Source organism: Chrysemys picta, chromosome 1 (genome assembly GCF_011386835.1).
Source record: "Chrysemys picta bellii isolate R12L10 chromosome 1, ASM1138683v2, whole genome shotgun sequence".
NCBI classification, from domain to species: Eukaryota; Metazoa; Chordata; order Testudines; family Emydidae; genus Chrysemys; species Chrysemys picta.
In genome coordinates this window covers 170,639,015-170,654,893 of record NC_088791.1, presented here as the reverse complement: position 1 = coordinate 170,654,893, position 15,879 = coordinate 170,639,015, and the positions used below count along the sequence as shown (strand labels likewise).

The 15,879-nt window shown below is 44.4% G+C and overlaps 1 protein-coding gene across 2 annotated transcripts in view; it reads right to left on the bottom strand.

Moving 5' to 3' along the window:
- Positions 1-15,879, bottom strand: part of GPR89B (G protein-coupled receptor 89B) — a 33,459-nt gene that overhangs the window by 11,383 nt on the left and 6,197 nt on the right. For both annotated transcript variants that reach the window (XM_042854269.2, XM_005310184.5), the window contains exons 5-11: positions 13,576-13,677; positions 9,673-9,793; positions 9,283-9,363; positions 3,438-3,547; positions 2,497-2,585; positions 1,663-1,755; positions 1,201-1,296 (exon numbers count right to left, since the gene is read on the bottom strand). In XM_042854269.2, the coding sequence (XP_042710203.2) occupies positions 1,201-1,296; positions 1,663-1,755; positions 2,497-2,585; positions 3,438-3,547; positions 9,283-9,363; positions 9,673-9,793; positions 13,576-13,677 (692 nt within the window). The remainder of the gene's footprint in view (positions 1-1,200; positions 1,297-1,662; positions 1,756-2,496; positions 2,586-3,437; positions 3,548-9,282; positions 9,364-9,672; positions 9,794-13,575; positions 13,678-15,879) is intronic.

Genomic DNA, 15,879 nt, shown 5'->3' with positions numbered 1-15,879 from the left:
CAGGGGACAGGGAGAAGGGATGGTTGGATGGGGCAGGGATCCCGGGGGGGGGGGGGGGGGCGGGACACAGTCAGGAATGAGGGGGGGGGTCGGATGGTCCGGCAGGGAGCAGTCAGAGGCAGGGGTTCCCGGGGCAGACAGGAGTCCGGGGGGGGGGGGGGGCGGGGGCTCCATACATTTTCTGAAACTTGATGCGGCCCTCAGGCCAAAAAGTTTGCCTGCCCCAATAGAGCGTAAGAAAAGAGTAACACTTTACAAGAAAAAAGTGAAAGCTGAAATAAGCAGAAATAAAAACACAAGCCCTAATTCAAATGGAGCAACCCCCCGGGGAGGTGGAGTCATTTCATGTTTCACTTGTAATCATGTGCCACAAACCAACTAGTACACAAATTGTGCAAGCACACACTTATTACTATTCACATAGAATGCGCATTGTAAAACTGTCTGCCCATGAATACACTAACACAAACTAAGTTCTGCAGGCCAGAGACTATTCATCTCTTATTCACAGCTGAGTACGTTGTCCATTCTTATTAACAAATACTAATCTAAGTCCTCAGAGATCTATTCACATGAACTGTAAATTCACGCAGTGTATGTGCACACACACTGTCCGCTGCACCCCTCCACATATTGACACGTCGTGGACAGCCACTTCCATAGTGCCCTCCATTGAAGTGTTCAACATCCCAAAAGATAGGTATTATTCTAATTTTACAGATTGGAAAACGGAGGCTCATAATGGTTAAGTGACTTCTCCAAGGACATTAGTCAATAGCAGAGCCACAAACAAAAATCCAGCTCAGAGTTCTCTGCTCTAACCATGAATCTCTGCCTGAGGGTTATATACAACCACCTATGGCAATAACTCCATTAAGATGGGGGTGAATGGAATGCTCGCATCTCATGGGACCGTGACATGAAAGCTCAAAGGACCCTTTCCTCCCTCCAGGTCAGGGTGTGCAGCATGGTGAGCTACTAACATGCAATAGGCCTATTGTGTGGATAGTGGACATCCTCCAGCATTAACTTTCACTAGAAACATGGTTAAAATGATGTGCTCCCAGATTGGTGGAGAAATCTAAGCCCCTTCTCAGAGCCCCATTAATCCCCACCAGCTGCTCCCACAACACCAGTTCAGTTAGTAATAGATAAAACAGCAATTACGGATGTGAGTGGGGGGTTTTAAATGTTTCTCACATCAAACTGGATTCCCAGATAATTTACAGTGATCTCAATTCCTCTTGTGACTGGATCAGTCTTCCCAACTCGATCAAATACGATATTGATGGTTGCCTGCAGGAGAGAGACAAGTGCATCAGTTCAAGGGAATGTGGTATAAACAGCACAACTGTATCTGTGACACATATACATGTCCTTTGCTCTGTATTTCATCACAGAACAGTCCCATTGAGTTAACTGAGAGTATACAAAATGTATGAAAACACACAATGAAGTAAGAAACAGTTATCCCAAATGGATGCTAATTTCATTCAAAAACTAATTTCCAGGAGCAGGACGTATGAAAGGAAACTGGAAGAATATTCTTAAGGTGCAGGCAAGAATCTGTGTGTAAAGTCTCATTACCCGTATGTATCAAACAATCTAAGCAAGGTGTAACCCTCCATGCAAGAGGTTTATGAATATATGACATTCACGTACCATGAAGATTTTCCAGACACAATAGATGGAGAAAAAGTAACCCAGGAAATTAAAGTATTTCCCCTGGAAAGTTTTGGAGTATTCTATTCTCTCCTGAAAGGAAACAAAAACAACAAAAACCACCCATACATTTAACATTTTCAGGTTCACATAAAATTCAGTTTTTTAAGTTTTAAACAATTACCAGTAAAAAACAGCAATGATTACTTTGTCCTTCTACAGCTCTCACCATTCAAGTGTTTACAAACACTTACATTAATGAATGAACCTCAAACCCCATGTGAGAGAGAGCTGTAACAGTAGCTCCTCTTATTAATAGGGAAACTGAGGCACTGACCAGTGACGTGCCAAAGTGTCACAGCTAATAAAGATCTGGAAAGAGAACCCAGCTCTCCAAACTTCTATTCCTGGCTTCCACTAAGCCATGCAACCTCCTGACATTTTAGCACTGACATGTATTCATTTTTATAGAACATAAGAACTCATCACTTCAGTACATTGTGAGGCCACTCTGCAGAAGAAAAGACTAAGTCAGGGCCTTATTAGCAGGGGAACTGAGCACAGGCCCCTTGGTTACTCCCCTCCACTCTCCCAACACAGTTTGGGATTGCTGGTCTTTTCTGAGGCCCGGTACATGTTCCACTGCATATCTGAACTGGGGAAAACAGCCTGCCATCTGACCCCCAGATTTGAGAAACAGACTCTTCCAATATTGTGTCGAAGCTGAGAAACCTGCTGCTGTTTTCGTTGTTGCCAGCTGAATGACTTTAAAATTACTTCTGTCTATTCTGCTCATCCTCTCCCAGACTATCAATCTGGCTCTTTGCTATGTACCTTAGTTGCATGCAGGTCAGCAGTTTCCAGGAAAAGCTGCCGACTCAGCTCTTCCAACGCATCCACTTCCTGCTGGATAAGGGACAGATCTGGCAAACCAGAAGAGTCAAGGGTAGAATTCTGCAGAAGTTCCTAACATCAGCTGGAAACAAACATACCCTGAGGTTCCTCCTCCATTCCTGGGCTCCCTGCACAGACACAATCTCAGTTTAAACTGCTCCAAAAACCCTCATATGATAGAATCTTCAGAGCACTCCATTGTAACAATGCTGGGCAGCATGGTACCTTTAACAGGATCACATAACTGATCTTTATCACAAGCAGAGGAATGCACACTACCAAATGGAACCAAGTCTCTCCCAAAAACTAGCTGCTTTGTTTTTATAACATCCGCACGCCTTAATCTCCACTAGAACTTCCTCGTGTTACTTGCACTCCATCACCATCTACAGGACTTCTGCTGGGAGTTACAGACTGGTTATCAAATCCTGTGGAGAATTTTCCTCACCATGCATACCCTCCTGCTCCTTCCTGTTGGCCCAGAACCCTACCCATATGGCTCTCAGTAAGGTTCCCTGCCCCTCCCCTGAAGCATTTTGGGAGATCTGAATCTGAATGCTTAGCAAAAACTATTGTCTTTCTGTAACTTCCACTGTTTCCCAAGTCCCACCCCACCCCTTCTCACAGGATTCCTTTCTATCTTGTTCTCATCAACACTCTCCCTACACCAACCCTTACCTGAGCGGATGTCCAATATTTTGTTGTGCTATAGTGTAAGCTCTTTGGGGCATAAAGTGTTTCTTACACTATGCTTTGGGAAGAGCTGTGTGATATATAAATGCTTAACAACACTGGCCTCCCTGTCCTTTTTCCTAATTAAATCCCATTTCTACTCAGCAGGGAACTAGCCTAAAGCCCCAGGGACAGGAAAAGAAGGATACTTTCACTGCCAGAGGCTGATGTGGTAACACTTTTTATCATTCCCCAGAAGCCGGTGGGTTTGTTGTGCACTTCCCCTCTTTGGAACATGGTCCTGTGGGCCATTGCCATTCTGAAAAGAGAAAAGATTCAGTTCTCAGAAAAAGATGCCTTGCACAGCAGACATTGTGAAACTTATTCAGTGCAGAGACACACCCCTACCATTCACCCAATCACCAATCCTGCTCCAAAACATCTTAGTCTGCTCAGGAATGGAATCCAGTCCTAATCAAACAAGCTGCCATGCTGTTGAGGTTTCAGTAATACAGAATGGATTTCACACAAATTAAAAATAAAGATTCAACTGGTGTCTCAGGCATGTGACTTGTCAGCCTCCCATGTCCTCTTCCAGATCATGTGACTCCGCAGTCTTCAATCTCAGAGGACAGGAACTGCTAACAGGGGAGTTTGGCAAGGGAGTTTAAAGGGGGAGTGTGAGCAAGGGCTAGAGACACCTAACATTCTGTGCACTTAAAGGTCAAAATACCACTTGATAAAAACAAAGCACCAACAACGAAACAAGCTTTGGGAGTAAAAAAAAGAGAGAATGCAGGCAGAAGTCCAGCAACAGAGTGGGAGCTACCCAGTTTATTGCACCCAATGCAGCATGTACAATTACCAGCCCTATGGGCTGGTGACATATGTATGGATTCAGTGCAAGGAGCTCCTGGCCCTCAGAGACCATGTACGGACTTTGGAGACCAGGGTGGCTGAGCTGGAGGAGCTAAGGGAGACAGAGAGGTACACAGATGAGACTTTCCAGGACACAGTAGATGAAGGCCTCAGGGAAGGAGAACATCTAACTGGAGCAGAGGGAAACAATCCCGTAGTTGGGACCCTCCTCCCAGATGATGCTGTGGTATCCTCTCGCACTGAGGATATTTCTCCAGGGGAGGGAACTCCAGTTATTAGGAAGAGACAGGTATTAGTAATAGGCGATTTGATCATTAGAAACAGACAGCTGGGTTTGTGATGATCAGGAAAACCGCATGGTGACTTGCCTGCCTGGTGTGAAGATTGCAGATCTCTCCAGATATCTAGATAGGCTTATGTGTAGTGCTGGGGAGGAGCCGGTGGTTGTGGTACATGTAGGTACCAACGACATGGGGAAGGGTAGGAGAGAGGTCCTGGAGGCCAAGTTTAGGCTGTTAGGTAAGAAATTGAAGTCCAGGACCTCCATGGTAGCATTCTCTGAAATGCTTCCAGTTCCACGCGCAGGGCCAGTTAGACAGGCAGAACTGCAGCGTCTCAATGCATGAATGAGACGATGGTGTAGGGAGGAGGGGTTTAGATTTATTAGGAACTGGGGAAGCTTTTGGGAGAGAGGGAGCCTATACAGGAAAGATGGGCTCCACCTAAACCAAAATGGAACCAGATTGCTGGCGCTTAAAATTAAAAAGGTCATAGAACAGTTTTTAAACTAAGGACTGGGGGAAAGCCAACAGATGCAGAGGAGCATGTGGTTTGGACATCCCTTAGGGGAGGATCTATAAATGGAGATTCGCTATGTCCTAATAAGGAGGAGAGGATGGAAAATGATAAAATACAGGGAGGATTTGATGGGAAACAGTCAAATGAAAAAAAGTCCCATTAAATTACGTCATGCAATAGGGACAGCCAAAAAATGACAAGTTTTTAAAATGCTTATATACCAATGCTAGAAGTCTAAATAATAAGATGGGTGAAGTGAGTGCCTAGTATTAAATGACATTATTGATAGAATAGGCATCACAGAAACCTGGTGGAATGAGGATAATCAATGGAACATAGTAATACCAGCATACAAAATATATCAGAAGGACAGAACAGGTCGTGCTGGTGCGGAAGTGGCACTATATGTGAAAGAAAGCGTAGAATCAAATGAAGTAAAAATCTTAAATGAACTAAACTGTATGATAGAATCTCTATGGATAATAATCCCATGCTTGAAAAATAAGAATATAGTAGTAGGGCTATATTACAGACCACCTGACGAGGATGGTGTTAGTGACTCTGAAATGCTCAGGGAGATTAGAGAGGCTATAAAATAAAAAACTCAATAATAATAATAATAATGGTGAATTTCAAGTATCCCCATATTGACTGGTTACATATCTCCTCAGGAAGGGATGCTGAGATAAAGTTTCTTGACACCTTAAATGACTGCTTCTTGGAGCAGCTGGTCCTGGAACCCACAAGAGGAGAGGCAATTCTTGATTTAGGCCTAAGTGGAGCACAGGATCAGGTCCAAGAGGTGAATATAGCTGGACCGCTTAGTAATAGTGACCATAATATAATTAAATTTAACATCCCTGTGGCGGGAAAAACTCCACAGCGGCCCAACACTGTAGCATTTAATTTCAGAAAGGGGAACTACACAAAAATGAGGAGGTTAGTGAAACAGAAATTAAAAGGTACAGCGCCAAAAGTAAAATCCCTGAAAGCTGCGTGGAAACTTTTTAAAGACACCATAATAGAGGCTCAACTTAAATGTATACCCCAATTTAAAAAAAATAGTAAGAGAACCAAAAAAGAGCCACTGTGGTTAAACAACAACTGCTAAAAGAAGCAGTGAGAGGCAAAAGGCATCCTTTAAAAAGTGGAAGATAAATTCTAATGAGGAAAATAGAAAAGAGCATAAACTCTGGCAAATGAAGTGTAAAAATATAATTAAAAAGACGAAAAAAGAATTTGAAGAACAGCTGGCCAAAGACTCCAAAGTAATTGCAAACAATTTTTTAAATACATCAGAAGCAGAAAGCCTGATAAACAACCAGTGGGGCCACTGGACGATTGAGATGCTAAAGGAGCACTCAAAGACAATAAGGCCATTGCAGAGAAACTAAATGAATTCTTTGCATTGGTCTTCACTGTTGCGGCTGTGAGGGAGATTCCCAAGCCCGAGTCATTCTTTTTGGGGGACAGATCTGAGGAACTGTCCTAAATTGAGGTGTCATTAGAGGAGATTTTGGAACAAATTGATAAACTAAACAGTAATAAGTCTCCAGGACCTGATGGTATTCACCCAAGAGTTCTGAAGGAACTCAAATGTGAAATTGCAGGACTACTAACTGTCATCTGTAACCTATCATTTAAATCAGCTTCTGTACCGAATGACTGAAGGATAGCTAATGTGATGCTAATTTTTAAAAAGGGCTCCAGAGGTGACCCTGGCAACTACAGGCCGGAAAGCCTCACTTCAGTACTGGGCAAATTGGTTGAAACTATCGTAAAGAACAAAATTGTCAGACACAGAGGAACATAATTTTCTGGGAAATAGTCGACATGGTTTTTGTAAAGGGAAATCATGCCTCACCAATTACTAGAATTCTTTGAGGCGGTCAATAAGCATGGGGACAAGGGGGAACCAGTGGATATAGTGTATTTAGATTTTCAGAAAGCCTGTGACAAGGTCCCTCACCAAAGGCTCTTAAGCAAAGTAAGCGGTCATGGGCTAAGAGGGAAGGTTCTCTCATGGATTGGTAACTGGTTAAAAGATAAGAAACAAAGGGTAGGAATAAATGGTCAATTTTCAGAATGGAGAGAAGTAAATAGTGGTGTGCCCCAGGGATCTGTACTGGGGCCAGTCCTATTTAACATATTCATAAACGAACTGGAAAAAGGGTAAACAGTGAGGTGCAAAATTTGCAGATGATACAAAACTACTCAAAATAGTTAAGTCCCAGGCAGACTGCGAAGAGCTACGAAAGGATCTCACAAAACTGGGTGACTGGGCAACAAAATGGCAGATGAAATGTAATGTTGATAAATGCAAAGTAATGCACATTGGAAAACATAATCCTAACTATACATATACAACGATGGGGTCTAAATTAGCTGTTATCACTCAAGAAAGAGCTCTTGAAATCATTGTGGATCGTTCTCTGAAATCATCCACTCAGTGTGTAGCGGCAGTCAAAAAAGCAAACAGAATGTTGGGAATCATCAAGAAAGGGATAGATAAGACGACCGAAACTATCATAGTGCCTCTATATAAATCCATGGTATTCCCACATCTTGAATACTGCGTGCAGACATGGTCGCCCCACCTCAAAAAAGATATATTGGAATTGGAAAAGGTTCAGAAAAGGGCAACAAAAATTATTAGGGGTATAGAACGGCTTCTGTATGAGGAGAGATTAATAAGACTGGGTCTTTTCAACTTGGAAAAGAGGTGCCTAAGCGGGGATATGATAGAGATCTATAAAATCATGACTGGTGTGGAGAAAGTAAATAAGGAAGTGTTATTTACTTCTCATAATACAAGAACAAGGGGCCACCAAATGAAATTAATAGGTAGCAGGTTTAAAACAAACACAAGAAAGTATTTTTTCATGCAACGCACGGTCAACCTCTGGTACTCCTTGCCAGAGGGTGTTGTGAAGGCCAATACTATAAGAGGGTTCAAAAGGGAGCTAGACAGATTCATGGAAGATAGATCCATCAATGGCTATTAGCCAGGATGGGCAGGAACGGTGTCCCTAGCCTCTGTTCGCCAGAAGCTGGGATTGGGTGACAGGGCATGGATCACTTGATGATAACCTGTCTGTTCATTCCCTTTGGGGCACCTACCATTGGCCACTGTCAGAGGACAGGATACTGGGCTTGATGGACCTTTGGTCTGACCCAGTATGGTGGTTATTATGTTCTTTCAGTGACCACAAAACCCACCAAATGCCTCTCTCCTTTGGAGCACTTCTGTCATTGTACAACTGCCTTCTCCCCAGAGCTGTGAGGACTGGTCTGAATGCAGCAATGCTCTGTGGCAGCAGTTCTCAAACTATGGGTCGGGACCCCATTGTAATGGGATCACCAGGGCTGGCATTAGACTTCCTGGGGCCCAGGGCAGAGGCCCGAACCTCACAACCCAGGGCCGAAGCCAAAGCTCAAGCCCCACTGCCTGGGTTTTGGCTTTGGCCCCCTTGCCTGGGGTGGTGGGGCTCAGGCAGGCTCAGGCTTTGGTCCCGGGGTCATGTAGTCATTTTTGTTGTCAGAAGGGGGTCACGGTGCAGTGAAGTTTGAGAACTGCTGCACTCTGGTAGTCATTACGGGGCTGTGACACAAGCTTTCATAAAGCAGAATCACGTAAAGCCATTACGGGATGGGACTGTTTGATGCTTTGGACCATCTGTACAAGACTTCAAGAACTGGTTCAAATACAAAAGCAGCTGCTGTATATTGTCCCTCATGCTCCCATTTACACTACAACATAATCTCTATAATCACTGCTGGCTCCCAGCCTCATTACTTCAACATTTCACTGCACTGAAATGCATGAGCCATTTATCCAACCCTAAGCTGAAACCTTTTCATAGCATTGTCAATGCAATCTATGATTCCACTGTGTTTACTGGTCCCCTTTTTTGTATCTGCAGCCAGTAGAGCCACATTTGGCATCAAGCCCTCTTCAAGGTCATTGATAATTATTTTAAGCTAAAGCACCCCTCTCTCCCAACTCAAAATATTGGCCCTTGTGACATCCAGCACAGCACAGAAAAGTTCTCCAATAACAAAGACCCTCTAACTATTTAATTCCTCCCTATCCTAAAAATGTGCAGCTGGAAGGTACCTTGGGAAGTTCAGGGTCTAGGCCTGTAATAGAACAGAACAGATTTTGTTTCAGGCAATGAAATAACTGCTACAATACACCATTCTAACCCCTTCAGGGCACTTGTTTCACCAAAGCAAGGAATCTTATCTGACACAGTTATGCAACTACTTAACAACTCCTGGCAGCCAAAATTTTGGCTATTCCAAGAACACCGTATCCCTGCAATCTGCTAACCCCAACAGTATTAAAGTATCTTGACTCTGCTATGTTCTCCTCACCTTTTCTTCTTGCTGATGATCATGTCTATGGTTTGTAGGAGACGGCGCTCCAGGGCTAGAATATCTGCATCTGTCACATTCCTGTAACATACACACAATACCCCATTAGCCTTGGTACTCCACTCCAAGGAGAATGTGAATAAGGAAAAGCATATGGGACAAACAAATTGGAACTGAAGAGTCTATGTGAGGACAGCATACATCAGTGATGGAAGGGGTCTTGCAGTGTAGATGGGACAGCTAAAATCAGCAGGCTTGGGGGGACAGGAAAGGAAGGCCCAAAACCAAACATGGACAGTGTCCTAGGGGAATCTGAGAGAGTGCACACACGGGAAGAAGGAAAAAGTCTCAAGGAGTGTACAGAATAAAATTCCAAGAGGCTGTGGTTACCTGAGAAAGTAGGACATGTATGTGTATGGACAGTTAACTGCACCAAATCCAGAAAGCAGAGCCATGAGTGTCACCCCAATCACACCCACTCGGCTAATGAGCTGCTCTATGGACAGGATTCCTGAAAAAGAGAAGACAATGTAAATAAGGGGTTGCTTTTACTGTACTTCTTTACACTTTGGTGTCCTCATAAAAGACTACAGTACTCATTCAATTACTTAACCAAACTAATTGCCTTCAGAATCCAGGTACCAGAGGTGATTCAAAGTGTATACAGGCAGGGGGTGGGGAGAGAAGGAAGAGAATGCTCTCCCAGGGAAGTATGTGAAACTCTCGGACAGGAAACCAAGGCTAAACAGAGTCTGTAGGAGACTGGGAATGGGCTGCACATTACACTTCCATTCTAAATCACTAGCCCAGAAGTGACCAAATTTTGTCATATGATGGCTGCTTGGTGGTCTTAGTTTACTTTCTGGCAGACATCTGTCCATGTCACAAAGCCCACTCCTACAACTAGCATGTATGGCACCAAGGGTATCATTTTCAGCAAAGAGACCAAGAATTGACGAGACTAGAGAGATCAAAACTGGCCCCTCTCTCATAGAAGTGATCCCTCCACATCAGATCTGACATGTGCTTATAGGGCATGGGGTTAGGGTAGAGAGAAGCTGCTGCTGATGCTGGCTGTGCTATATCCATCTGGTGGATACAGAGACTACCAGAGGCGCTATCTGTAACAGATATGGCAATTTCCTGCAATATTCCTGAAAGACTTATGGCATTACATTTAAGTATTATTGTGAAACAGGATTGTATGTAACATCTTCAGGGGGGAGATATTACAACTCCAAGCAGTACCTTTGGGGTCCACTGTTTTACATGAATGATTTAAGTATGATCATGTTCTACTCCATGAGGCAGGGCTGCCTCAGCTCCTTGTACACTGCGTGGTAATTGGGCAAATTCACTCAGGTGGTACCTCCAGAGAGGTACCACCACCTAGAGAGGCTCACATATACTGATCCAGACTGGATTCTCCAGAGACCAACAGATTAAAAAAAAGGACTTTGGGATAAATAGCCTGAGTTTAAATTGACTCAGGGTCTTCCTTCTGATCCAGCAAATGGACAGGACCTGCTGTCTAAGGGGGACACCAGTCTTCCTGGCAGGGGTAGGAAGGTCTTTAGCCTACTGAGGGCATAAGACACATGGGTGAGCGCCGGTAAGTTTTTTATATGTATATAGGAGCTTTTATTGTTTTTATATATTTTCTCTGTTATGAGAATACACACGAGTGCTTAGAAAGTGCTGTGTGGTAACTTACAACTGCTGGCAATTACACTGTTCATAGCATTTGAAGAGAGAGCAAAGAGCAGACTCTGGCCTGGTTAGGCAGTCTGACTTGCAGGGGAACTCAGTGTAGGCAAGGAACAGTGCAGCCTGGAAAACCCTGGTCAGGAGAGAGAGAGACATGGGTCACCAAGAGAGGTGACTGCTGAGGAGCCCGTAATGGGTGCCCTCAAGGGACCATGGAGGGGGAATACAGGTGCAGTTGCCATGAACTGTGACACTGTCACTCTGGCATTTTTTATTAGCGCTAAAGTCACACTAAAACATTGAAATAAAACACAGACTAAGGCTCTGCATTGCAACCAAGGCAGTTAAAATACTAAGATTCATTTGTCCTTCCCAACTTTCTATTGCCAGCTACAACCACACACCAGATTTTCATAGAAATCTGGTATCATGGACTAGTAAACACCACTCACCTTTGGGGAACGAGATACAAAGCAGCAGCCATACACTGCACATTTGGAGCTTATATGATTGTGAAGCTGAGGTGGCTGAGAGCCAGGCCACATTTCATGCTTCAGGGAAGGAAAATAAATGATGAAAACAATAGCAAAGGGCCTTAACAAAAGGGGCTTGACCACAGAGTCATATGCAGCCACATGCAGATTTACACCAGTTAGAGAGCAACAATACATTGGCCTTTTGCCCCACATGCTGTTATATACAGGAGCAGGTAAAATATAGATGCTTTTAAAAATGACGTGTTCAGCTGCTTAAAGCAAGATATCCCAAGCTTTTCCTAGCATTCTTCCTTTTGTGATCAGAGAGGTGACATACAAAGTGTTCATTTTATAAAGTCAGAATGGGGGCCAACAAAAGTTTTAGTGGAAAACTAATTAAAGTAAATACTAATCACAGTGGTGATGCAACAGAGGACGCTCTTCTCTTATAGTCTCTCTGTGCCAATGCCTGCATATGGTACTAAGGGGCACCATGTGGCTGTAAGTGTTGTCTTTAAGAGCAGATGTAAAAAAAATGAGATTCTTGAAATTTCTAGTGGTCAATGATTCCATGACACTTTTACACATAGATTAAGAGGGTTAGCTCCAGAGCCCTGGCCAAATTCCAGTTGGGTGGTTACATTCTGCCAAACCAAGCTCTTCCTGCAGCTTTAAATGGATACACCAGGAATCAGCAACCTTTGGCATGCGGGCCGCCAGGGAAAGCCCCTGGCGGGCCGGGCTGGTTTGTTTACCTGCCACGTCCGCAGGTTCGGCAGATTGCAGCTCCCACTGGCAGCGGTTCGCCGTCCCAGGCCAATGGGGGCTGCGGGAAGCAGCGGCGGCCGAGGGATATGCTAGCCACAACTTCCCGCAGTCCCCATTGGCCTGGAGTGGCGAACCGCGGCCAGTGGGAGCTGCGATCGGCCGAACCTGCGGACACGGAAGGTAAACAAACCAGCTCGGCCCGCCAAGGGGCTTACCCTGACAGGCCGTGTGCCAAAGGTTGCCGATCCCTGGGATACACACTACTTTCCTGCAGTTCCTTAAACTGCTATGCAATGTTGCTCTACACTATTGAATAGATACTGTATTCAATCCCAGAGAAAGGTGGATTTCAGTGGGATGTGAAGTAATCAGGCATTCTCTCTCAGGGTACGTCTACACTACCCGCCGGATCGGCGGGTAGCGATCCATCTATCCCTGATCGCTCTCCCGTCGACTGCTGAACTCCAGCTCGGCGAGAGGCGGAAGCAAAGTCGACGGGGGAGCCGCGGCTGTCGATCCCACGCCGCGAGGACGCGAAGTAAGTAATTCTAAGTCGATCTAAGCTACGTCAACTTCAGCTACGCTATTCTCGTAGCTGAAGTTGAGTATCTTAGATCTATCCCTCCCCCCACAGTGTAGACCAGGCCTAAGAGAGAAAAAATGTTTTAGAATCACAGGTGAAATCTTTCAGCTATTATAGGGTCAGGCCAGCCTGTTAATTTCTCCTTTCTTCTTGGTTTCTTTCAATGCTGGGGCTCATCAAATGAGGGAGAATTCATCCATTAAGCATTTAAGGCCTGATTCCGCAACCACCTCTGTGAACAGAATCCTCACTCATTTCAAAAGGAGCTGGAGAACAACATGGTAACAAAAATCAGGACTCGAGAATTCAATACTGACTATTCAATAATGGGTGTTGATTTTTCTAAGTTCTCTTCTTCCATGGACTTGCTTTAGCACCCGCAAGAAACGAAAGAGTAAACATGGTGGTCAACATTTAGGTCTTACATTTTGGGGACTCTGCCCCCAGCAAAATGCAAGCAATGTTAAGTTCCTCTGGATTCCAGATTCACCCAGGACTTCCTGACCTGATATATTTCCGCTGTTTTCTGGAGGGAAAACAATACAAATGAATTAGGTAGTCCAGTTGTTTGGACCTGTGTTGTGGTGACATTAAAGGTTCATGGGGGTTTCCTGACTTTCAGAGCTTATTCTCAGGAGTAAGCAACCAGCTATGGAATGTACTTCAGTTCACAGAGTTGCCAAGAGCCAGACAGTGAAATGCTGAAGCACTATCTATGCGGAGGAGGAGAAAGCAAGAAACATACATATGAAAACTCACCATGTTTTGGGCTGAGGATAGGAAATGGATCTCCCAGTTTCCAGAAGAAATACATGAATGTCAACCAAACAACACAGGCAAAGAGCAGCCTTTGTCTATGCACTGAGAAAAGGGGAGAGAAAACAGGCATTGTTAGGAAGTTCCGGTGTCTAGGTTTCATGAAAGGCTGCAGAATCACTACATTGGTCTCAAGATTGTGTTGCGTAGAGATGATTAAAACTGGAGCAATCTAGCACTGCTACTGTGCTAGCAGTATCTAGTACTGTAACTCTTATGAAACTGGCCAACTCTAAATGGCTCAATCACCTGACAGGCATAGTCAAGAGCAGGGAGTAATGCAATGAATCCTCTTTTTGGAGCTCTGGGACAGCCAGCTCCTCAAGGAGGTATAAACGATCCTGAAGCTCGCACACACTGGGACGACATATGCTGCCACATCTCTTAAGGAGATGCAATATGCATGATCAGCTGTTCTAACTTGGGCAGGGGTAGGGCAGAGCCCTGACTCCACTTCTGTTGATACTTCTTTCCCCCACTAGCAGGGCTAGGGCCTGTAGCATGCTGCAAGGCAGTGGTTCTCAACCTATTTACCACTGTGGGCTGCATATGCAGCTCTCTATATCTAAGTAGGCCACAGCCACACAATATATAAACTACTCGTATGGCCCTAAGGATGTCAAATAGGTCACAGCTATGTGCTGATTGGGCTGCAAGCAGCCCACAGGCTGAGAACCTCTGCTGTAAGGGAACAGTTCCTGCACTTGGAAGAGTCTGTGGACTGCATCTTGCCCTTCTGCTGTACAGGGGAGAGGGTGAGGGGACCCTAGTGTTGGAGGACCCTAGCCCTACTTGTGAATGCACACAGAAGATTGGGTTAGAACGTGTTATAACTGACAGGGTCGGTGTGTGCTCCTATGTGACCCAGGCTTTACGATTTGTAACTATAAGCTTTTCCTGACCTCTGATCACAAAAAATGCTTGTTAATTAAAAATATTTTTAAACAAACAAATTTTCCAAAAGAAATTAAGCAATCTTGTGATTAAAGGCCAATGGGAGGGAATGTTTAAATCCATCAATGAAGAATGCAGCTGGGGAACCCAAAACACCGTCAGAATTAACAATGCTTCTGGAAAATATTACAAGGAATACAAGGATTAATGAGCAGATCAAAGTTCTGAGTTTAAAAACACCTGCAGGAGAAATGGAAGACACTGGAGGCTAAGTAGTAAGAACACACAGCGGGAAAGAGGTAATGGAAACACTAAAGTCAATTGGGTTGCGCAGGCTGCAAGTCAGCACAGAATACTGCCCATTGTCTAAGAACTGAACAGCTTCTAGGATTCTGGGGTGGGGAGGAGAGAGAGAGTCATTAGCCACTAGAAGGTGTGACCTGGTCAACACCCACTACACGTACTCTGCCAGGAACCTCATCTTCATCCCAGTCAGTGCACGCACCCACCCTCCACTCTAAGCTGTAACAGAGAGATGCTGAACATCAGCAGCTAAGGCTGGGGAAGGATTAGCATATAGGAGAGTAAGCAGCAGCAGACAGGTATGTCAGCCAATGAGGAGCTTGAGTCCTCATCTTAGGAAGGTTGGGGAGAAGAGTGAGGACTAATTTAACTAGACTTCCATGTGTCATTTGACTTCCCCCCAAAACAAGACAGTCAACGCAAGGGCTCTAAGGACCAACTGACCTGCAAATAGTAAAGCAACAAATTCCAATAATGTTACCAACAGGCACCAATCACCTCCAAGAACTGAGAAAGGGAAGAAAACATGAAGAAAAATATCACCTGCAGGTATCATGCAGAATGTCTTCCAACCTGCTTAGTGGGGGCTCTGAGCCCAGAGAGGTATTGGGACTAGAATTTGGTGCTTTATATTTACCGATCAGCTTCAATATAAACAAAGACTGAAAATCAAGCAAATGCAAGAAAGAGGAAAATGGGGGGGAGGGGGAACAAAGCTAACAGAAAGAAAGGTGAAGAGGCAGAAACATGGCTGAAAGGAAGAACCGAAATAGCAGTTGCTGATGTTGAGCAAGAAGAAATAAATAATAATCAGCTCTTATTTAGTGAGACAATTTACTGAATACCGATATTTTTAATGATCCCCCTTGTTTAAAGTATTAAGGGCCAATGGTTGATTTAATTACTTCCAGAGTGAACAGTCTGTCACACTGGAAGTCCTGAGAACTTTCAGAGACAGGTAAAGAGGAGCTACCCAGTCAGAACTGCCAGAGTAGGGAGAAAAATGAGACATCTTTCAAAGAGAAAGGGGCCTGTCCCCTATTGTGAGGC